The sequence below is a fragment of the Solea solea genome, chromosome 12 (genome assembly GCF_958295425.1).
Source record: "Solea solea chromosome 12, fSolSol10.1, whole genome shotgun sequence".
NCBI classification, from domain to species: Eukaryota; Metazoa; Chordata; class Actinopteri; order Pleuronectiformes; family Soleidae; genus Solea; species Solea solea.
The window spans coordinates 6,604,573-6,627,810 of record NC_081145.1 but is presented as its reverse complement, the minus strand read 5'-3'; the positions used below and the strand labels follow the sequence as shown (position 1 = coordinate 6,627,810).

General features: G+C 39.4%; 1 protein-coding gene and 1 long non-coding RNA gene across 2 annotated transcripts; one reads left to right on the top strand and one right to left on the bottom strand.

Moving 5' to 3' along the window:
• The first annotated feature begins 9 nt into the window (after nucleotides 1-9).
• On the top strand, nucleotides 10-21,272 carry polr3b (polymerase (RNA) III (DNA directed) polypeptide B). The gene is made up of 28 exons (XM_058645954.1): nucleotides 10-198; nucleotides 518-550; nucleotides 1,361-1,417; nucleotides 1,501-1,565; nucleotides 1,653-1,728; nucleotides 1,880-1,980; nucleotides 2,154-2,245; nucleotides 2,359-2,476; nucleotides 2,923-3,031; nucleotides 3,770-3,892; nucleotides 5,656-5,772; nucleotides 5,856-5,990; nucleotides 7,148-7,309; nucleotides 7,867-8,067; nucleotides 8,658-8,820; nucleotides 10,116-10,269; nucleotides 10,367-10,441; nucleotides 10,843-10,941; nucleotides 11,040-11,167; nucleotides 12,264-12,473; nucleotides 12,569-12,727; nucleotides 13,626-13,743; nucleotides 13,903-14,045; nucleotides 16,467-16,570; nucleotides 18,514-18,680; nucleotides 19,341-19,454; nucleotides 19,606-19,779; nucleotides 20,931-21,272. Exons 1-28 carry the CDS (start codon nucleotides 127-129, stop codon nucleotides 21,058-21,060), a joined length of 3,399 nt encoding a protein of 1,132 aa, XP_058501937.1. The 5' UTR covers nucleotides 10-126; the 3' UTR covers nucleotides 21,061-21,272.
• Nucleotides 14,013-23,227, bottom strand: LOC131470257 (uncharacterized). The gene is made up of 3 exons (XR_009241873.1): nucleotides 23,138-23,227; nucleotides 15,729-15,851; nucleotides 14,013-14,100 (listed from the first exon to the last, which is right to left on the bottom strand). It is a non-coding gene; the product is annotated as an uncharacterized LOC131470257 (long non-coding RNA).
• Nucleotides 23,228-23,238: the final 11 nt, after the last annotated feature.

Genomic DNA, 23,238 nt, shown 5'->3' with positions numbered 1-23,238 from the left:
TCGCACGGACGTTTCATAGTGTAGCACACGCGGGGTACGCATGTTGCAACGACTTCCGTCGCCGCACAACAACAGTGAAATGTAACCAGAGTTTAGTGCGTTTACAGGGGAATAGTAGAAACAAACATGGAGGTGCTGGCAGGAGAGTTTGGCGACATGACTCCCCAGGAGCTGGCGGCTCCTGTCAACACTGTAGCGGTAAGTTTAACAGATGAGGAGTTAAAGTTTCAGACCACGAGCCACGAAAAGCTAACGTGGTGGTGGTGGTGGTGGCAGAAACACAACAGAGCTGTAAAAACAGTGTTATAGACACCCTCACTAAACATGTTAGTTTGGTTTATATTTATGGATTTAAATAACTGAAGCCGCTACCGTGTCTGCGTGGAGACATTTTGTAAAGTCATTCTTTATCAGCCACTGCTGCAGATAAATGTGTCAACTAAGCAACTTACTGTCCATTTTCTGTAAAAACAAACCAACAAAAAAACAGACTGATGATGTGTTTTCTCTTCAACAGGAAAAATGGAAACTTCTGCCGGCTTTTCTAAAGGTAATGAAACACATTTAAACCTATATATGTACACACACGCAAAAGTGCTGGTTGGTCACAGAACAAATATTTAGACTGAATCCAAAGTGAAAAACCACCACATACTGAAATGACTTGACTGTTTAGTGTGTAACAGAGAGAAATACCTGGCTGAAATTGAATATACTAACCATAGGTACAATTTTATAATCACTGTAACATAAAAGTCCTTTGGGGCATATGAAAGGCTAGGAAAACCAATCTTGTTCCATGTTTCTATAGCAGCCTGAACAGACCGACCAGCCAGTTTGTTTTGCATTTTGAAATGGAAGCTTCCTACTTACAAAAACTTGTCTGATCGCCAGTGTGACGGGTCTTTAGTAGCGTGTCCTTGCCAGTAAAGAGATGTTATTTGACATTAATTTAGCATAGACTACCATTGAGTTTCTTTCATTTTGGAGGTTAACTTGTGGAAGGACAGCTGATCCATGGTGTTTCTCCACATTATCTTGTAATGTCTAGCATTTCTGTGCTCGAAAGTTTTTCACTTTTGAGCCAAAATATTATAAATAACAAATTAATGCTAAATATAAATAAATGAAAAAATTAAAGAAATAGATTTTAAACAATATTTAAAACATGATCTACTAGTTTCAAATTCTGGCAGTGGATTACATTCATCATGATAATATGCTGTTTTGTATTGTCAGTTTCCTACTAACTAAAATTGTCATTGGTAACTTGTGTTTGCCACTGCTTAACAAGTCCCTACATTTTTTTTTTTTTGCTTCCCATTGTAATTTTAACTTCATTTTACACTGTATTTTCCAGGTGAAAGGTCTGGTGAAGCAACACATCGACTCATTCAACTATTTTATCAATGTTGAGGTAAAATACGATCTTGACCTGAGTGCGTTTCAGATGCTTTTGTTTTATTGATGTGTGTGTTTGATTGCGTGTTCTTTTTACAGATAAAGAAAATAATGAAAGCAAATGAGAAAATTACGAGTGATGCTGATCCAATGTGGTACCTCAAGTGAGTCAAGTCTTTGTCTGCTGTATCTCAGAGTAGAAAACACAAGCAACATCACATAGACATACTGTTTCTATGTTTTTCCTGCAGATACCTCAATATCTATGTTGGCATGCCTGATGTTGAAGAAAGCTTCAATGTAACTAGACCAGTATCTCCACATGAGGTGAGATCATTTCACTATTAAGAGCAGAAGCAATATTTTCATGTTGCACACTGAATGTTTATCATTTGGTTTAACTAAAGTGTTTGGCTGATGATACAACAGTCCAATAACTATAATGTCGAGATCCAGCTCATGGTTCCTGTTTTCTCAGTGTCGTCTTAGAGACATGACCTACTCGGCGCCCATCACTGTGGACATAGAGTATACGCGCGGCAGTCAGAGAATCATTCGAAATGCCCTACCCATTGGAAGGTATTACCACCTCTTTGTTTTGTTCCACTGAGTCCTTTTCTTTCACCGTTTTTAACTCTAACATTTGATCTTCAGAGTACAAACGACAGGAGTCATGTTTAGTTTTTCACAACATGCAACAATCCTGCATTTAAGCAGGGCCTTCCATCACTCCTATTTTTTGCTTTTCTCAGGATGCCGATCATGTTGCGAAGCTCCAATTGTGTTCTCAGTGGAAAGACACCCATGGAGTTTTCCAAACTGAATGAATGTCCTCTGGATCCAGGTACACATTCACAATATGAACTTAAATAATCTTTCGACTCACGGACACCACAACAGCAATACTACTGGTGTTCATTCCCTGTAGTGATGACAGCACACTTATTTTTTTCACAGGTGGATATTTTATTGTGAAAGGTCAGGAAAAAGTCATTCTGATCCAGGAGCAACTGTCCAAGAATCGAATCATTGTGGAGCAGGACAGAAAAGGTGCAGTTGGTGCCTCAGTTACCAGGTACTATAACCTCACTTTTAAGTTTATTCTGGTTTGAGTTGATTCCTAATTAAGATACACTGGTAAAATATGGACCTAGTACATTTTATCCATCAGGCACCTTTCATGACACTCATGGTCACCTTATAATTTCTGCAACAAAAATACAAACGACAAAATAACTAAATGCAATTTAAAAACAAATTGTTCAGACATTCAAAACACACATACCCTCCCCGTCAGATTCTTTGGTAGGCCTGTTGCATATATGTAGTAATTAAAGAACTGAATAAAATTGAATTAGAAAAAAAAGGAAAATTAAAAATAAAACTTTTTTTTTTTAAAGTGACCATTACGGGCAACTAAAAAGCACAAACAGTGTGACAAAAACTAAGAAAGTGGGAGAAGGAAAAAGAGAGGTGAAACTGCTGTTAAACTTATTTTTAATCTTTTCCTTTTATTTCCAGCTCGACACATGAGAAGAAAAGCAGAACTAATATGATCGTTAAACAAGGCAGATTCTACCTGAGACACAACACACTGTCAGAGGACGCTCCCATTGCCATCATATTCAAGGTAAAGGAGATTTTGATGAGGTGCACTGACAAAACTGATGTGTCCACTAGAGGGTGCTACAGGACAGCTAGATAAAGTGGGTGATCATTTTAAAATTTGATGTTGTGCTGTAACTTGTTTGTCTTATGTGTAACTGTGTTTAAATGATGCATGCATTTGGTGAGAGGTTTCGATACAAGGAAGTAAATGGTTAGAAGTCAGTATTTTCAGTAGTAGTACGTCTTCATCGTTTTCCTGTGGCGCCCTTTACCCTCACTGAAAATGTCAGTGAGCCAGCTGGCAACATTAACTCCTTCTCCTCTGAGGACAAATCTCTCCAAACATGTCAACTTGTGAGTGTTGAGTGTTTGTGTCCCAAGGATAATGACTTCAGCTCCAGTTTACTCACTCACTCTGTTTGCTGTGTTCTTGTATGTCCTCTGTGACTTCGTCCAGTTCCAGTGTGGGGCAGACGAACAAGTTCCCACAGCCTCACATTTCCATAAGCAAATGTCAGACAACCTTATGTCTTCTAGTCCACCTCTCCCTCTCTGTGCACACACTCATGTCATTTGACTCACCTTTTCATTTCACCTCACCAGCAAGGTCTGATCTAGTCACACAAATTAAGTGTATTTTTATTTATTTTTCATTTACATATATTTAATTTTCAGTGCAGTTCCCAAATGCTGTTTTATGTTGCTTGGTTTCCACCTTACATTTCAGTACTCATGCAACCTTTTCCTGTCATTCTCACAGGGTATGGGTGTAGAGAGTGACCAGGAGATTGTGCAGATGATTGGTACAGAGGAACACGTTATGGCCAGCTTTGCTCCGAGTCTAGAGGAATGTCAGAAAGCCCAGATCTTTACACAGACTCAGGTAACTCAATGATCCATGTCTGCTAAAGCAGAGGGATGTAGCTGAAATGAGCCTTTACAAGTCAGTTTATAAGTCACAGACCCTCTGAAGTGAGATTAGTTTTTATTTCATGTGAATTTGCCGATAATGAAATTTCTTATAAATTAGAGAAAAGACTCAGAGTGCAAACCTCAGCCAAGACTGCTCAGTTTTCCACAGTGTTAATAAATAAACTTCACATTTTGGTTTATGTGGGATCCTTCAAACTAGGGCTCGATTCATCTATTATTAATTACAAAATTAATCTTCTATTTTTGATAATCAGTTTGTGGATTTTAACAATTTCAAAATAAGTTTTCTGATTTATCAAAATACTTGAACCAATGATGAGAAGAAGGTGAAATCAAACTTATGTAAAACAAAAATTTTAGTTCACTTAATTTGTCCTGAAGTGAAAACTTATCCAGACAATTTCATATAAACAGAATTTTCAGTATGCATAAAAGAGCAGTTGAATTCACTGAGCTCTGATCTCTGATATTAGCCTATTAACATTGTCTCCTTTGTCTCTGTGAGTTCTCTCTGTGGTATATATTTTATCAGCCTGTTAAGTAATGTATCTCTTGGGCTAGTCTTGATACCCATGGCTTTTCTTTCACATCTGCAGGTGAATGCAGTGAGCCAATTTGTTTTTCATAAAGATTATGTTGTTAAATGAACCACTGATTCAGTGATGAGGCCATATTTGCTTCCCTAGCAACCGGTCGCTGCAGCTCTCGTGTTTGTATGTCTGCCAGCCCCCATGATGCCTTTTCATGGTATTCATTGGGTCATTGTATGGTGCACAATGAGGCCTAAATCTATATAATTAAAGGCAGATAAGGCTGAAGAAACAGTTATCAGATTATGGTAAGTAATCTGCCTAAACTACATTTGAATGTCATCTTTTTTTGAGTAATGTACACTTAGGTCCTAAAATAATATGCTTGTCATAACCTTATATATCTTGGAGTGTTTTCTTTATGTATTTTTATATATGCATTTATCATAGAGGTCAGGGTGGGTGGTCTTTCAGAAAGTCTTCAAGCTCATTAACCTTTGCCCTTTTGTATAGTTGTGTAGAGGGTTCAGAGCACACTGAGTCAGGTGTGCACATGTGCATGATTTCCTTTGTGATTCACTTGACTTCACACAGTCCTGATGCATGCTTTATCCTGTGCTCTCTAAAAAAAAAATGACTTGGCTTTTGCCAAATTTTAAAACCATTTCGCCTTTAAATGCAACAGTTGTTTTATATCAAATTGATATTCTAACTGTTGTGTAGGGCTGGTCATCAAACCCCACTGACCATTTAAGCACAGTCAGAATATGTTAACAGTCACTGTTTAAAAGTGTCATGTGATGAAGGTGTGTCAGAGAGTCTAAACCTCTGACCATGTGATGTAAACATCCTGGGTTTGACTCCAGCTGAGGTGAGCTGTGGAGTCATGTCCATCTTCTCCTGCTCCTCTTTATCTCCAGTGTTGATCAGATAATTTCTAACCTAAATCACTCCCTATATTCACTACTGACTCTTTGAAGTTTTTGGCTTATTTAATTATATGAATGATTTGTTTTTTGACGATTAGACCAAAATACATGATACACAGTGTAAAGCTTAAGAAAGTTTGCCCAACAAGTCTCTTTTTGGCACATTATATAAAGCTTGTGGCTTTCACTACTTGATGATTATGATGCTTAATTCAAATTCCCATTTTTAACGTTTCTACCACTTTGTGTCTCAGGCTCTGAGGTACCTCGGTAATAAAGTGAGGAGACAGCGCATGTGGGGAGGCCCCAAGAAAACCAAAATGGAGGAGGCCAGAGAGCTGCTGGCATCTCTTATCCTCACACATGTGCCTGTATGTAAACACGTCGACAAAAATCACGGGTGATTATATTTCACATTGCCAAACAATGCAGTATTTTTACATTTTGTCTGCAGGTTAAGGAGTTTAACTTCCGGGCTAAGTGTATTTACCTGGCTGTGATGGTGAGGAGGGTGATTCTGGCTCAAGGAGACAACAAGGTGGACGACCGAGATTACTATGGCAACAAACGTCTTGAGTTGGCAGGACAGGTCAGTTTCAGCGCACCATGTGGTCTCATTACATTACCCATTTTCCATTTAGTCATTTAGTTTTCTTGTAATTCACATTATGAAACTAATAAAATCAGGCTAATTAAGTTCACTGTATTTATTAATTTGTCAACTGATCAACAGGGATCTGAATGAGCCTGAGTTCAGTTCAGACATTAAAGGCACCCTGTTGAACTGGGTTTGTTTTTTTTTCATCAAAGAACCTCTAGAAAACAAAACACATTTGATGTTTATTAATAATGTGTATGGAAACATAGCAGTAGTGCTCACACGCTTCAGTGCTAACGGATCACAGGAGCAGACCAGAGGACAGCGGCCGCTTTAGCTCTGATCTCTCACCTGCATCTTTGTTCCTGCCTCCTTCTTTTAATAAGACTCTCATTATTTTCCTTCAGCTTTGTTTTTCCCTGTTTTGTTTTCACCCCTCCACACACCACCACCCTCTCCCTGTATTTCAGCCTGGCTTTGTCAGGAGAGAGATATGCAGTGGCACCAAAATCCGAAGGCTGTGGAAGCATGGGGATTTTTCAGCACCGTGACAATAGAATTGCTGCCTTGACTGCAGCGATTGAGCTAATCCTCAGGCTCGGCTCTGATAATGTAATTACTGCTGTCTTAAGGCCTTTAATTTCCCCCCCAACCTGCTCTGTATAAGGAGTAGGGGATGGGAGGAGGGGAAACACAGAGCCCTCTTTCAATAGGGGGCTTACACACTAACAACGCCAGCAATCTCCTCACTCTCCAATTATGGTTCCCTGACATTCAACTAATTGGCCTGGCTGCGCAGCGGAAGCTTAATTTCTTTATTAATTTCAAGCAGTGCCGCCTGTTTGTTTTGATGTATGCTAATGCACAGGGTGCATGGGGGTTGTGAGAGAGGTTGCCTCCTGTATGCCTGGCAGAGGAGGACAGGGACCCGGGCCGGAGGCCAGGTCAGGCTTATCAGTGAGCTGGCACACCTGGTGATTAAATCTGACTGTAAACGCACCTCAACGCTGATTAGAGACATGAGCAGATGCAGCACGCCAGGAGATCTGAGACTGTGTGAAGAAACAATGGCAACTCAAACTTTGAAATAATTGTTGCTGTCACTGTGGGTAATATCAGTCAAAAAAGTATTCTGCTCTGTTTTATAGCTCCTGTCACTGCTGTTTGAAGATCTGTTCAAGAAGTTTAACTCGGAGCTGAAAAAAATCGCTGACCAGATCATCCCCAAGCAGAGAGCAGCGCAGTTTGACGTGGTGAAGCACATGCGGCAGGATCAGATCACCAACGGCATGGTCAATGCCATTTCCACTGTGAGTGTGTGACATGAATGAATGTAATAAAGTCAGTTGTTTGCCCTCTGTAATTAGATATTCTATTATAATTATTGTCATACAGTTTTTTTTAACCTTTGCACACCAAGTACAATGTTAAATATTTAAAGTAATCTTTTTTTAATAATTAATTCAGTGTTGAGTACAATTAAGAGCGTAGGTCAAGTGTAACTTCACTATACCATAGCTTTCTTGCTGAATGTGTATTCCTAATGATAACAATGAACTCCATACTGAACACTTTTTATGAAAATCTTCATTAATAAGAATTTCAGATCAATTCAAAATTGGCTGCATATTTTGACGACCTTTTCAAACGTTGGTACACAATTCAGACCATTTAAATTTAAAGTTACCTGTTTTTCTGTATTAAGACATCACACAGGTTTCCAAAAATAAAATCCAGTTTCAAAAGCCAGATTAAATGGCACACTTATTTTATACCAAAATATTATATATTATATAATAGTTTACCTTTTGTTCCAGAAAATATGTATTTATGTTGTTTAATAGATTTTTTTTTCCTGTGTCCACAGGGAAACTGGTCTCTGAAGAGATTTAAGATGGACCGTCAGGGTGTCACACAGGTCCTCTCTCGTCTCTCCTTCATCTCAGCTCTGGGTATGATGACCAGGATCTCCTCTCAGTTTGAAAAGACCAGGAAGGTCAGCGGACCCCGTTCACTGCAGCCGTCACAGTGGGGCATGCTGTGTCCCTCTGATACACCTGAGGGCGAGGTGAGTGAGCTACACGTTTCACTTATTTTAAAGTGATTATACACTATTGTGGTTAGTATATTCAATTTCTGCCAATCAATTCTCCTAAATGCAACGCACTGGACCTTTTTTTTTTTTTTTTTTTTTTTTTTTTTTACAGTTTGTTAAGAAACTCCAAAATAAAATAAATAATGTAATGATAAAATATGAAATCAATAATACTGCAGATTTTAATTGTATTTTCATAAATATCTGTTTATTTATTTTTTATTTGTATAGCACCTTTAAAAACAGCAATTTACAAAGTGCTTTGACATACACAAATAATATTAATGGCCATGTTTACACATCATGGTATGGAAAAAGGGGGAGATGGAGCAACATTAGAGGACAAAGGAAATTATTATTAGCTTATTAGTAAATTGATTTAAGGTGCTTGCAAAGAAAGAAAAGCAAAAAGATAAAGGATAAAAAGACAGCATCGCATAAAGGAAAGTCTATAAAATGAGTGTTAAGAAGTGATTTAAAAAGGACACTGTTGTGTGGTGTGTAGCATTATTCAAATATATAACATGTTGAACTGTCTGTGCATCATTGGTCTGGTTGTATAGGCATGTGGTTTGGTGAAGAACTTGGCTCTCATGACCCACATCACCACAGATATGGAGGACGGTCCCATCATCAAACTGGCCTTCAACCTCGGTGTAGAAGACGTCAACCTGCTGTGTGGCGAGGAGCTTTCCTACCCGAGCGTCTTCCTCGTCTTCCTTAATGGTAAACCTCCTCTGCACTAGTACAGCCTAATAACTAACTAAATAAATAAATGAATAAACAAACGCAGAGAAAATTAACAGCGTATGCTTTTGCTTCAGATCACTTGAAAAGAAAGTCTAATCCTACATGTTTTGAATGCATTGCTTATGAACATAAAGGGGGGGAAAATACTCTGTTTATTTTACAGACGGTAATTTTGTTTTTTTGCAAGAAGGCTGATAAGTCATTAATTTCATGGCAGCAGTAGGTATTATTCTTGAGTCAGAACTTGGCCCCTTAATTACTGTATATGTTTGTCTCAGCACTGATAACTGTCAAATTATATTAGCTGCCATACCATTTAATTAGTTGGTAGCAGCAGGTGTCAAAGCCCTTCAGAGTGTGTTCAGTGCAAATGTGCCCTCACACAGAGGCAGAGCACAGCGTCTCCTCTGTTCTCCAGTCATTTGTCTGTCAGACGTGATATGAACAAACCCCTGCAGGCAGTTTGAGCTCTGCTTTCACCAGCAATGGAGGCTCAGAGTTGTCAACCATATATACTGTATATGCTGTTTTCCCCTTCTTTATTTAATCTTAAAGTTTTTTTACATGTAATTTTCTGTCAAAATTTAACAACGGACCTGCTTACCTGTTTTTATCTGTCATGGATCTCTCTTTTCTTGTTTGCAGTCGAGCTAAAACACTTCATGAATTGACTGGAAAACGAATTGATTACACTTTTAATTGTTGATTTCTTGGTTCCACATCTCAAAATTAGCTTGTAGTCTGTGTTTAATATGGAGGTAAACACTATATTTTTGTATTTCACACTGCTGTTTTGACATAATTGACATATTGGTTAGTTATGAAAATAACCAGTGGTTGCAAGCCAACTTTACACTCGCACTGAGTCTAAAGGCGTCCCCTTATTTGTGAATATTATTTTTTTAATATATATTTTTCTCGTTTGTTCCCATTTTGTTACCTTTCCATGTATGTACCTGATTATTTTGTCTTATTCCATCAACCTGCCCATTGGTACTACAGATGTTGGCATGATAAATCTCTTCAAATTACTAAAATGAAAGCAGACAAGCATATTACCCAAAATATAATATTAATCCTTTAACCTAATCTAAATTATTTTTGTTTATTCTGTACAGGACCAACTCATTTGGTTTACAAAATATATTTTAACACAAGAGTGATACAGTACATTCAAAGGTGATTTTAACATCATTTTAGTGTTTCTGTAAAAGTGTGCTTCAACCCTGTCTTGACACCTGTTTTTCTGTCGGTCTGTACTTCTACCACAGGTAACATTCTGGGTGTGATAAGAGACCACCATAAACTGGTCAGCACCTTCAGACTGATGCGCCGTGCTGGTTTCATCACCGAGTTTGTGTCCATCTCCACCAATTTAACCGACCGCTGTGTCTACATCTCGTCTGATGGAGGACGCCTCTGCAGGTGGGAAAGCAACTGCAAACTTGTAGTGAAAGCTTTGAAAGCAGGAAACAAATGCATATTAAGGCAAATTTGAATGTGTTGTGTTCTTTCCATACAGGCCGTACATAATAGTGAAGAAAGGGCAGCCTATGGTGAAAAACAAACATATTGAAGATCTGTCACAGGGCTACAGGTGAGGCTGGCAGAGTTATCTGGAACATGCTTTGCACATCATTCTGGATATTAAAAAAAAATAAGTTTAAAAAATACATTTTAATGATCAGCTTTCTTATATTTTTTTTGTGTTACCAAACAAATTGCCAACAAGTATTTGACTTGCGATTTATTATATAACGCACAAAATGAAGTTGTGGTCCATTTATCAAAAAAATATTTTGAATTTAAGTTGGTATCAAGTCTTACAAAAAATGCAGTAATATATATAATATATTTAATAATATATAAGTAATATTTTGTGATATGGGACACAAGAGTTTGTTTTGTCTGTGAAGATTCTCAGTCTTCCAGATCGTTGTAATCTTGAACATGAAAGGTTTGGGATACTTTGCTTTAAAACTCTTTCTTTCACTGCAGAACCTTTGAGGATTTCTTGCACGAGGGCCTAGTTGAGTATTTGGATGTCAATGAAGAAAATGACTGTCAGATTGCCCTGTATGAATACATGATTAACAAGTGAGTGAAGAATGATTCTGCTGACATAAAAAAAAAAATAGAAAGAGATCCTCCTTTGTTGATTTCCATTTGTATGTATTAATTTTTTTTGTCTGCAGAGACACGACACACTTGGAGATCGAGCCCTTCACTTTGCTCGGGGTGTGTGCCGGCCTCATCCCTTACCCCCACCACAACCAGTCACCCAGGAACACATACCAGTGTGCCATGGGCAAGCAGGCTATGGGTAAGTGTGACACAGCTGAGCAGGTGACTCCACTCAGCAAGCACTCATTAAAGTGTGAGGATCAGAAATCTCTTCTCAAACATTCTTCACACAGCTGCAGTGTTTACCACATGAGCACACACGGAGAAATGCACACACTTACTTACAGTAATTTTAATCTTACATGAACACCAATCTTAAGCCTCCTAAGTCTGCTGGTTCAGAGTTTAAAGTTTTGTTTGCACAGGTTAAAATCTTACAAAAGGTCATTAGAATAACAAATAACAAAGATACAAGAAGCCCGCTGGTTCAGCTCCCCCAAAACTCTGCTCCTGCTCTACCTCTTGTCAGAATACATTTGTATGTGTGATTGAGTGTTTTTGTGTGTGTGTTTCTGTGTGTGCGCGTGCACGCACACACATTTGGACATCAAACATGGGGCTCTTGCGTAGTTCCTCCATTGTGCGTGTGTGTGCTGAGGCCCTTTCCCTGCCAGTCACCCAGAGTGTCATTAGCAATTCATTGTGTCTGCTGTGGCTGTGCTCAGGGGGTCAGTGTACTCAGCTGCGAAAGACCACAGAGTGAGCACCCGCAGCTCCTTGGTAACCAAAACTTCCCCAAACGGCACTGCTAACATTCGTAAGAACCTCTGTCACCCCACACCCCCCCCAACCCACTGCTTTACCTCTGTCTGTCCCCCCCATCTTTACAAAAACACAGACTGGAACTATATCTGGCACAATATCCTCTGCCTTGTCTGTTTTTGTGTGGACAGCCCCATACATGTGCAAATCTGGCTGTGTGGCCCCAGCCTATTATCACAGACGCTGTGCTTGTAGCTTGATTGTGAAGTAATAGCATCTGACAAATGTCAAGGCTTTCAGACCAGGCTGTTTGCCATACCTCACCCCATTCCTCTAGTGCGCTGCTCTGTGATAGTGATGACCAGACCATGCCTTGCCCCACCTGACATTAGTATAGATACCCTTTTATAACACTTAGACACTTGACATGTGCTTTACTCTTTTGTATACCATCACTTGTTTGAGTGTCAGTGAGTTCATATCATTTTAACAGGTATAGCAGATATCATGTTCACCATGTCCCCTCTCTTCAGGGACTATTGGTTACAACCAGAGGAACCGCATCGACACTCTGATGTACCTGCTGGCATATCCTCAGAAGCCAATGGTCAAAACAAAAACCATTGAGCTTATCGACTTTGAGAAGCTGCCTGCTGGTCAGAACGCCACTGTGGCTGTCATGAGTTACAGTGGCTACGACATAGAAGACGCTCTGGTCCTCAACAAAGCCTCACTTGACCGAGGTGAGATCGACCTGACCTGACAAGCAGCACTTTCTCTAATCACCGACATGGTCAGGTAGCAGAAAGTCTAATCTCTGCAAACTTTATCTCTGCAGGGTTTGGTCGTTGCCTCGTCTATAAAAATGCCAAGTGTACGCTGCGGCGTTACACCAACCAGACCTTTGACAAGGTGATGGGGCCAATGCTGGATGCTGCCACACGAAAGCCCATCTGGAGGCACAACATCCTGGATGCTGATGGCATCTGCTCCCCGGGTGAGTAGCAGCAGGCTTGTGGAAGGCCCAGTATGCTTTGCTATTCCTTACCAAAAGCTAATTGTTACACTAAATTACTCTAATTATCATAAATTTGAGGAGTCATTTAACTGCACAGCTTTTTTTCGCCTTTTGCCATGTAGAGTAGTGTAAATATTTGTTCCCATATTTTTGCTTACTTATAATTATGTAAGCAAATAATGGTTGTTATTGTGTCAACACATTTCTACAGCAAAGTAGCCAAAAATCAAGTTCTGACAAACTGTGACAGTTTCAGCTGAGAATCCTTCTTTATATATCCATCGCACCTTCTGTTTATGTTGATATGCTGACACCATCAACCAGAAAAAGGCAGTATCATGGCACAGTGAGTGTAGGCACAGTTAGAGACAGAGTCTTAATGGCCAATCAGAAGAGAGATGGATAAAAGATTAATACCTGCATATAAACTGCGTATTAATATATTGTTAAAACTTCCATTTAGCAATGCTAACACTTTGGCTTTGTCTGATACCATTACACAACTTGCCTATTGTAAACAAACATGATTTGATGTCGCACTGATATCAAACACAATGATGACACAATTGCATGGTGGGAAAAAAAGACAAAAACAAATGTTTTCTTTTACACACATAAACATTGTGAACAGATTGTGAAACTTTTGACCTTGACAGTTTTTCAAAAATGTGTGTTTTCAGAGACCTAACCCACGGCGTGTGTGTGCATGACAATGCCAAAATGCACATTTTAAAAGAAATATCCGCTTGCATGAGACTGTAGATTTGTTTACACTGTTGAAAGTAAGAGATTTAATATGGCCCAGTCTAGGCAGTAATGGCCTTTTATGTAAAGTTATGTAGTACTCCTCCTTTAACCTGTCTTGTGTCTGGTGCAGGTGAGAAAGTCGAGAACAAGCAGGTGTTGGTGAACAAGTCCATGCCAACTGTCACTCAGACACCACTGGAGGGCAGTACCCAGCCAGGCCAGCCCCAGTACAGAGATGTGCCCATCAGGTGAGTGCACATCATCTCCTCCACCACACCCACCCAAACACTTTCACTGTGAGCTCAGCTGGTGTCACTTCACTGTGGACCCATCTGCAATGTGAGTTCAGCTGAATTTTCTGACAAAAACTGCATTTAATTTAATTTGAACTTTTTGTGTGTTTGTAGCTATAAGGGCTCAACAGACTCGTACATCGAGAAGGTCATGATTTCATCCAATGCTGAAGATGCTTTCCTCATCAAGATCCTCTTGAGGCAGACCAGGAGACCAGAGATAGGAGACAAATTCAGCAGTCGCCACGGACAGAAAGGTGCCGACCTTAGCACGTTCACACTGTCGTCTCTCTCTGAAATGAACTGGTTGAGCTAAAAAAAAACAAAGCATTTCATACTTAATCACCATTCCAGGCTAAATTAGAACCTGCTGAAAAATTGTAAATGACTGGACAAAAAAGAAATTCAGTGGTCGTCTCTGTGTCAGAGGGTTTGTTGAGTCAAGTCCCAGTGGCTGTTGCTCCGTCACTGCCCCCCTGTCCTCATCTCTCAAGAGCTCTTTTCAATTAATTGGCTCTTTGTCCTGTGCCAGACTATGCAAATTTATTACACCACAGCAGTATTCTGCTGCTACTGGGGGGAAAAGTGTTTACAACCTCCATTGTTTCGCAGCACCTCCCCTATAGAGGGCTTGTATGATGTTTTAATCAAAAAGCTAACTGGCGCCATGCATAATTTACTTTCTTCATTAACGCAGTGGCCACTGAGCGGTCAGCTTAGGATGGGACAATGTCTTCTGTCTCAGATAATGACGAAGAGTGAGGGGTCATCGGTGGGTTAGCAGGAGGAGATCTGGATGGAGAGCCCCAGATGTGTGACTGATGTATCGCTAGTTTTTTAATCAGAGTTCTGTGGAGTCACGTTGAGGTGTTCACTGCAAGTTCATAAGCCAGAGAAGCTCATAAAAACTTGCACTTTTGCTTCAGCTGGGTTTTTTTTCCTTTGTCAAAATAACTGCGCTTTCCTGCCTGTCAAATATATAAAAAGAAATCCCAAAACAAGTTTTTATTATTTAATTAGAAGTGAATTTGGCCTCAGTGGTAGATCTCCCAGTGACTCATGACTAGTCTCATAAGTCCTGGTCAGCAGAGCAGAATAAGTTAATTATTTACTGGTTACACACACACACACACACACACAGCTGTGGAGGTGGGGGAGGAGGTGGAGAGGTTGTCAGTAGTAGGGTTCCATTGTGCGAGCCTCCAGTGTGGAGCTGTATGAGCTGTGATGGAGGGCTCTGAACCCTTGCTGTTGTCTTGCCTTTCTCTGCTGATTTCATGCCTCTTTTATCATTCACTTTCACACAAAACAAACAACACCAAGGATGTCTGCTATGGGAACTAGTGTCTCTCTCTCTCACTCTCTCTGTCTCTCTCCGAATCTTTCTGTTCACCTTCTCTACCATCCATTTTCCACTTTATTTCCTCATCTCTTTCATCTCACTCACTTAGCCTGATTTTCAAACTTTTTTGTTTTCTTTGTTTTTAATGTCTCCCCCCCCCCCCCCCCCCCCCCCCCTTCACTCCTGGCTCTGTCACACTTGCCTTTTCTCTTCTCCTTTCACCTTCTTCCTGCTGTTGGATGACTTTCCACTAAATCTTTGCACTTGTTCCCAGTCAACATCCTGTTGCTGTGTCCTGTAATGGCATCAACAGTCTGCTGTGCACTGTGTCGCTGACAAGACGGCTAATAGTGAATTTTTCCCACGTGCTCAGATTCAATTTCTCCTCTCCAGTTGATCCCCAGTACTTCCTCTGAGTTGAGCTGAAAGTCATGGGTGTGTAATCCTGGTCTCTCTGTCGCACTAAGCACCTTTCTCCACTTCCTGCTCTCCTTCTCTTCTCTACTCATTCTCTTTTTTCATTTGCAAATGGGCCTACAATCTGTTTACCCTGGCCTGGGAAGAGTGCTTCGGCCCCTCGGCAAACATTTGCACTCACACTTAAACTCCAGGCTACCAGAGGGCTTGTCCCCCCATGTCATGTGAATCAAAAGAAGACCCCGTCTGTCCACATGGGTATGGAAATGTCATGTTCCGCCTCAGGTCCACACCAAGCTTCCAGCTGCAAGACACACAACAAAAACAACAGTTTTTCTTGGAGTTTGCTGCAGATCTGGGTGGTCACTTCAGTCAGTGGGCTTAAAAGAATCAAACCTGCTGCCAACTTTTTTTTCCACATGATACTCTTAAGTGTTTTGATTGATTTGTCAATCTGTCAAATGTGAAAAAAATCAACAACAAAAACTAGCATCCAAAACTGGCACCAGATCCTGACTTGTATTTCTTTTGGTATTATTTTTCTTTAAAAGGCAAAAGATTTAAGATATTTTTGTTCAGTTTCCTGTTGATTTGTAAATTATAGGCCCAGTGTGTAAAAACTTGTGACGTCTTTCTTTCACATCAGGGAATTTTGGTGGTGGCACAAAATGGCTGCCCCGTAAAGCAAGGCCCTTACCTAAAGTACATATAATAGGCTTATTTCACTTTCATGTGATTATACACTGATATTCAATTTCTACCCATAGACTCTTCTAAATGGACCTTTACTGCATCAGTTTGCCTGCTTAAACAGAAGAGAAAACGTTAAAGTGGATGCATGTACTTCAAAAAGTGTACTTGAAAAGTGCAGACACACAGATGTGGACATTGACTGTTTTTCTGTTTTTGTGTCTCTCAGGTGTTTGTGGTCTCATCGTCCCGCAGGAGGACATGCCATTCTGTGACACGGGCATCTGTCCGGATATTATCATGAACCCTCACGGATATCCCTCCAGAATGACGGTAGAACTCTTCACATTTTGTCACCACAAAATTATTAGAATATTTTTTGATTCATTTGTAGTTTCTTTCTATAAGATACAATGATTTTGGATCAAAAATTCTCAGAGCCTTGTTTTGACAGCTCAAAAACCAAATTTATCCAATACTCTGTGATATTAAAGAGGAAAACTAGCCAATAATCGCTTGTTAGCTGATAAAGTTTGGCATTTTCTTCTTAAAAGGGTAGTTGATTGATTGGTTTATTTAAGTGTCATTGCCCAGCCAATACAAGACACCAACAATAACAATACAAAGTTGACTGCAGTATACCCATCCACAATTTCCCATGCATAGTACCCAAAGGTAGAAGAAAAGCAGTCATTAATTTGGACACATCATGCTCTTCTTTAATATCCACACATTTCCTATAAATCTCTCTAATTTCATTCTAAAGTAAGTAACCAATGTAATGTTTCACAAATCGGATCACTAAAATAAATCTACGGTAATTATTTCACTGAACACAGGGCAGTGAAGCAGAAATGAAATTCATCTTCACCTACATGTAGATCACACAAAACACATTAACACTGCTCTTCTGGGATACCTTTTGTACCTGCCTGCTTCAAAACCTAACCTGAATATTTATGATTTAGAGCTTAGAGTCTGTGTTGACCGTCAAGTTTGTCTCTGCTCTTCAGAGACAAAACCCTCATTATCCTACTCCTCTCCTCTCTCGGTTATCATTGGCTTCCACAGCACACGTCCATTGACGCCACTAAGCAGCAGTCTCACTGTTCACAAACAGATATTTGTTGCTACAGAGACGGCTGCCAGCGAAGCCGCCTCCTGTAGCAGCGTGTGGAAGTTTTATCAAACATGCACAGAACATAGTGGTGCTGAATGTGAATGACATGAAACTTGGCCCCCGTATGTGCCTGCTTTTTTTGTCCCCGACGCTATAAAAACGTGAATAATCTTTATTGCTGAAGTTGTCAGTGCCAATGTATTTGCAGGCAGTGGTTGTCATGGAAAAGACTCAGAAATGTTTGGCTCGGGAGGATGTTTCTGTGGCCTGACAGTGAAATGAGAGTAGGTGTTTCCTTTTATGTGACAGGGTCAGGGGTCCTGTGGGTGTGACCTCAATGGAATTGTAGAAATCAGTCATCCTTAGTCTCAGAGCCTGAGCAGCTCACCCCGAACATGTGATTTTTTTTGTTTTGTTTTTTTGTTTATCTTTTGTGATTTACATCACAAATCACAAAAACTGGACCCCAAAAGGATTTGGATGCTACTGTACAGTGCATTCAGAAAGAGGTTAGACTCAATAAGTTGTGCAAGGAAAAATGTGTTTAAGAATTATGGCTTGACAGGCTTCTGGCATTATTTGTCATTATTATTTCAATATATGTATTTATTTTAAATGTAAAATAGTAAACTATAAGAAGCGATAAACCCCTTGTCTTTACATTATAAAAGAGGTGATGGAATCTAAGGGCAATTTCTCTTCTCCCCCCCCCATTGCTCCCCCCGTCTGCTCAGTCGGCCAGCTCTACTAAGTGTCCTGCTTGTTCCAGACTTCTGTGTTGACACAGTCCTGTCTCTGCAGGCTGTTCTTTTGACCTTGTTATTTGGTTTTTGCTTTAAATTTGTGTCATCAACTGTGAAACATTTTGTACAGGGACTACTGTGCATCTTTCCAGGGAACATGTGCGATCCAATGAGTCTAATCAGGGAGAAGGAACATCTTAAAGATCACCAATAGTGTCTGACCACTTACAGTGTTAACAATCTTTACTCTATATATGATGAACCTTTAGCAAACGAAAATATGAGTGGAATTTTTTTTTTTAAATTGAAGCATAAAGCTGCAACAAAAATGTGCAAAGAGGCTTCAAATGCTTTGTGACTGCACTGAACAGAGCTTTTCATTTACATCTGTGTTTCTGATTCTGTTCTGTCAGGTGGGAAAGTTGATTGAGTTGTTGGCGGGGAAGGCGGGAGTCCTCGACGGACGCTTTCACTATGGCACGGCCTTCGGAGGCAGCAAAGTGAAGGATGTTTGTGAGGATCTCATCCGATACGGATACAACTACCAGGGCAAAGACTACGTCACCTCCGGAATCACTGGGTAATAAAAAGTTTATTTTTATCTCTGTAACACACGTCATGTTACTGCCCAGCTGTTTGTGAGTTAAAAAATAAAATCTCAAAGTAAAGGATTTTGATGAAATTTTCTCATGTAGGTTATGGCCCAAGGAAGAAAGGATCAGATTTTGTTGGTGATACAAATCAGGATTGTTTTAAAACATTGTTAACCTTGCAAGATAGAGGAGTTTTTAATATCTTCATTACTACCCTATTATGAATCTTGATCCATATTAACACTAGGAAAACTGAGCTGCCTTGGTTGAGGTTTGTGCTTTCTCACCTTTAGAAGAAGTTTGATCTGACTGAGAGCAACACTTTTAATAATGCATGTACTTAGGTGCTTTGGTTAAGAAGGGTAGTCGTCTTGAATAAGTAGAATAATATTCAGTCCTCCTGATGTTTTTTCAAGTTTTCTTCCTCATCTGCATTTCCAAAAGACGGTAACACCACTGTAATTTATAGACGATCGCTTCAGTCCGAGGGAAAAAAACTCAATAGTAATGAGAAATATCACGTTATTAGAACACAGAAGGGTTCCAATCATTGTTTTTGATATATAGTTATATCTGATAAAAATGTGTTGTAATACATATTGTAAAATTAGCTCGATGTATATGTTTGACGGCTGTATTTTCCTCAGAGAACCACTGGAGGCTTACATCTACTTTGGACCGGTGTATTATCAGAAACTGAAGCACATGGTCCTCGACAAAATGCACGCCAGAGCCCGAGGCCCTCGAGCTGTTCTCACCAGGTCAAAACTTTGGACTTTTACAATAGAATGAAGCATATTTTAATCAAAAAGTATACCATTTGAACCTTCTCATACAGAGCAGCTGGATTAACAAACTATACCTATATCTGTCTCACCGGTCTGTTTTCCCTGAATGTGTCGTGGCCAACAGGCAGCCGACAGAGGGTCGCTCCCGAGACGGAGGTCTGCGTCTGGGCGAGATGGAGCGTGACTGTTTGATCGGCTATGGAGCAAGCATGTTACTGCTGGAGCGTCTCATGATCTCCAGTGACGCCTTTGAAGTGGACGTGTGCGGACAGTGTGGCCTGTTGGGATACTCTGGGTGGTAAGCTTGATAACAGCAGAGCTAAAATGTAGCATTGTAGTTCACAACTGCTGCTTTGTCGTGAAATGGAAACTGAAGTTGACATGAATGTGGATGACGGAACCATGGGAGTCAGTGGATAACCCTAACCCAGCTTGTTGTGTAAACACAGAGCTGTTGTCATTTACTCATAACAAGTCTTTTTACTAAAAAATGCTAATAACTGGCATTTTTGTCATTTCTAAGTGACCTCACCTGACTCACTTATTGGCTACTGTTTCTGTATTTTTTGTCACAAATTTAAACTGGATTAAGGAAATAATTTAATATTAAAAGGTCCAGTGTGTAACATTAATGATTGTTTATTGGCAGGAACTGAATATACAACCCATAAGTATGTACGTGTAAATGTGTAATCACTTTAGAATTAAAAATGTTGGTTTTTCTGGAATAAGTTTTTCTATGGCCAACCAGCCAGAGAGTGCCTTTAGCTACTGCACAAAGGAACATTATTTCTGCTATTTGATGGCTACTATAGTTCTCTGATGAGTTTGTTAAATGCAGGAGTGAGCAGAGGAGTTTGCTGCAGTCTCACTATTAGATATTACTAATTTTTTCGCACTGGACTTTTTAAGGTAGATGTCATTTTATGTTTTCGAGACCTGTCTCCTGTTTCAGGTGAAAAGCTCTTGCCTCATGTCCTTGAGGTGACAGGTAACATTATGAGAGCTGTTGATTTGTGTCAAGAGTCAACAGACAACTTTCATGACCCTAGCGTTTCGTGTTTGATCACCGTCATAAAAAAGCTGCAGTAACAAGATGCTGTTACTCAAAGTTATCTCAAAGTTAGTGTTGTTTATAGTAAACTGCAGCGTTTTGGATACAAAATAACTCTGTTCCTTTGTGTCATAAGTTGATTCAGTTTTTCCACAGAAACCTCGTCCTAGTGGACAAGAGATTTAACATGATGAAAGTAAGGTTTATAGGTGAACAATTATCAGTTTTAACACCATAATATGCTCATGCCAGAAAGTTTCAATATATGTTGGCTATAATATTTTAGCACCTCTCACAATGCCTGGTTAATGGAGCTAGAGCATAGGGTTGTTGAGGCCCAGTATTCTGAAGAATGTCAACAGTCTTCTGGTCTGATTTTCGTTTCTTCTTCCCAGGTGTCACTACTGTAAGTCGTCCTGTCACGTCTCTTCTCTACGTATCCCGTACGCCTGCAAGCTGCTGTTTCAGGAGCTGCAGTCCATGAACATCATTCCCCGACTCAAACTGTCTCGTTACAATGAGTGACTGGGAGAAGGAGAGGAGCACAGTGTATGTGAGTGAAAGGTTTTGAGCTTTGAATGAGCAGTAAGAAACAGGCTGAAGATTTACTTTGGTGTCCACAAACCAAAAAAACACTTCTGTACAAAACATGGGTTTTTTTCTGTTTCTCATTTATGTTGATACTTTCACATTTCTTTGCTCTTTGTATGTAATAAACACAGAAAGATTATTTCAAATCGGCTGCCGTTTCTTGTACAATTTGATCACTTTAAACAGCATTTGCTGTTTATTGAAAAACAAAAAGCACTTCATTTATAAAAAAAAACACCTTTTAAATCTACATAAAAAAAAATTTGGACGTCAAACAAGGGGAAAATGCAGCTGCCATTTTTCCTTTTGTACGGTGTATCATTATAAATAATGGGTGGTAGTTTTCCGTCTGCTGAAACATTTCAGCAGAAATATTGTTTTATTTTTGTTGTTTTCTTTCATTGGGTGTCCAGGTTTCATCACTGGTTTAATTCCAACCAAAAGCACTTGTTGCATGTGACACTGGCTCCCACAGCTTTTAAATCTTTATATAAGAGCTCACACACTCATTATTATTATTACAGTATGTGGTCAATTCAACCAAAGAAATTAAACAAAACAAACAGACTTTTCCATCGATATGGGTTTTTCTATGGCCGATGCTGATTCATAGAAATCAGAGCAGCCAATAATTGATGCAGTTGGTTTTTTTTTGGCCCATATATGTAGCCGATTTTTTTTTCCTCCATCAGATGAAATATAACTCTTTAACTATAAAAAAATAATACAAAACAGTTGCTTAATTTTAGTCACCAGTTAATGAACTACACTAATGATCGTTCTCTCCAATCCACATTTACATCTCCACTGCAATGCACTAAAGTATTGTAATTTGTAATTACCCACCAATTATTTAATGCTAATCCACTAAATAATAATCCGCTAATGCTGATTATTAATGAATGGCAAATATTAGCCCAATTAATCGACTGAACTGATTAATCAGTCTACGTCTAAATGGACTTGATGATCAGTGATGTTTTAGCTTATAGAAAAACTATTTTTATTGTATCAACTTCTCTAAATTTTAAAATAAAATGGTGATAAAACACTTTTCAACGCGTTTTTCTACAGTGCACACTGATAAATAATCTGCATATAGCAGACGTGCGTCTTCAAGCATTCATTAGGTGATTTGGGAAAAAATGAAAATAAAGTTACCCAGTATGGTGTTAATGTGCTTATAACTCAATAAAAATGAGAGGATAATGAGAAATGAGAAAATGAGAAAAATCATTAGCCCCATTAATACCATTACATTTAAATATTTTTAATATTTAAATATTTTTAATATTTAAATGCAAATTTAATTAATATTCTTAATTCACTGATTTGTTTTTTTAAAACAATATAGCAGTTGAAAAAAAGAGATTCCCAATTTCATGAAGTCCAAGAAAAAACTTAAATGCCATATTCTTATGTTGATTAACCACTAGTTGAAAACCCGAAGACATCCAGTTTACATACATCTAACGTGTTCTTGTTTTCTCTGTAGAAAATGGAGGGATGACTCTTATCGGCCACATATTTGGTGACAACATAATGACGGATATAAACAGAGCTACAGCTTCATTCATGTCTTTGACTCACACAATTTCTTCCAAGCTTTAATGTCACCAACACGCTGTATGTAGCGTAACCATACCCCCCACTCGCTCATACACACATGACTCAACTGGGGCCTTTTCATGGAACAAAAGCAGTACACATCCGTTTGTGTGTGCAAAGTGTGTGAGGATAGGAAGAGTAGAGGCTCATTTGATGGCTGCACCTGTCCCGTTTTATGAGGCTCTAATAAGCAGATAACGGGAGGGAAATACGACGTCCACTGACAGAGGACAGAGACTCCACCTTCTGCTTATTTGACAGAAATGAATAAGATCCCCATTAGCCACCATTTAAGCCTTTGAATACTGTGCCATTAAATGGTTGCAGTGTTGTTGTTATGTAATGTATTTACTTTAAAGCAAATTTGCAATGATTTTTGAGTCGACTTGTTCCATGTACTCACTCCAGCAGCTTTCTTCTTCCTCTGTGAGTCTGAGTATAGGTGCACATCACTGTTTTGTCAAACCATGACACTCATGGCATGTTGGTGCCACCCTGTCCCAC

Excerpts from the sequence above, each read along its gene's own strand:
- polr3b (XM_058645954.1), top strand. The coding sequence starts at position 127 with ATGGAGGTGCTGGCAGGAGAGTTTGGCGACATGACTCCCCAGGAGCTG. Across the intron at positions 10,270-10,366 it reads GATGGAGGACGCCTCTGCAG|GCCGTACATAATAGTGAAGA; the intron begins GTGGGAAAGCAA and ends CTTTCCATACAG. Across the intron at positions 11,168-12,263 it reads CATGGGCAAGCAGGCTATGG|GGACTATTGGTTACAACCAG; the intron begins GTAAGTGTGACA and ends CCCTCTCTTCAG.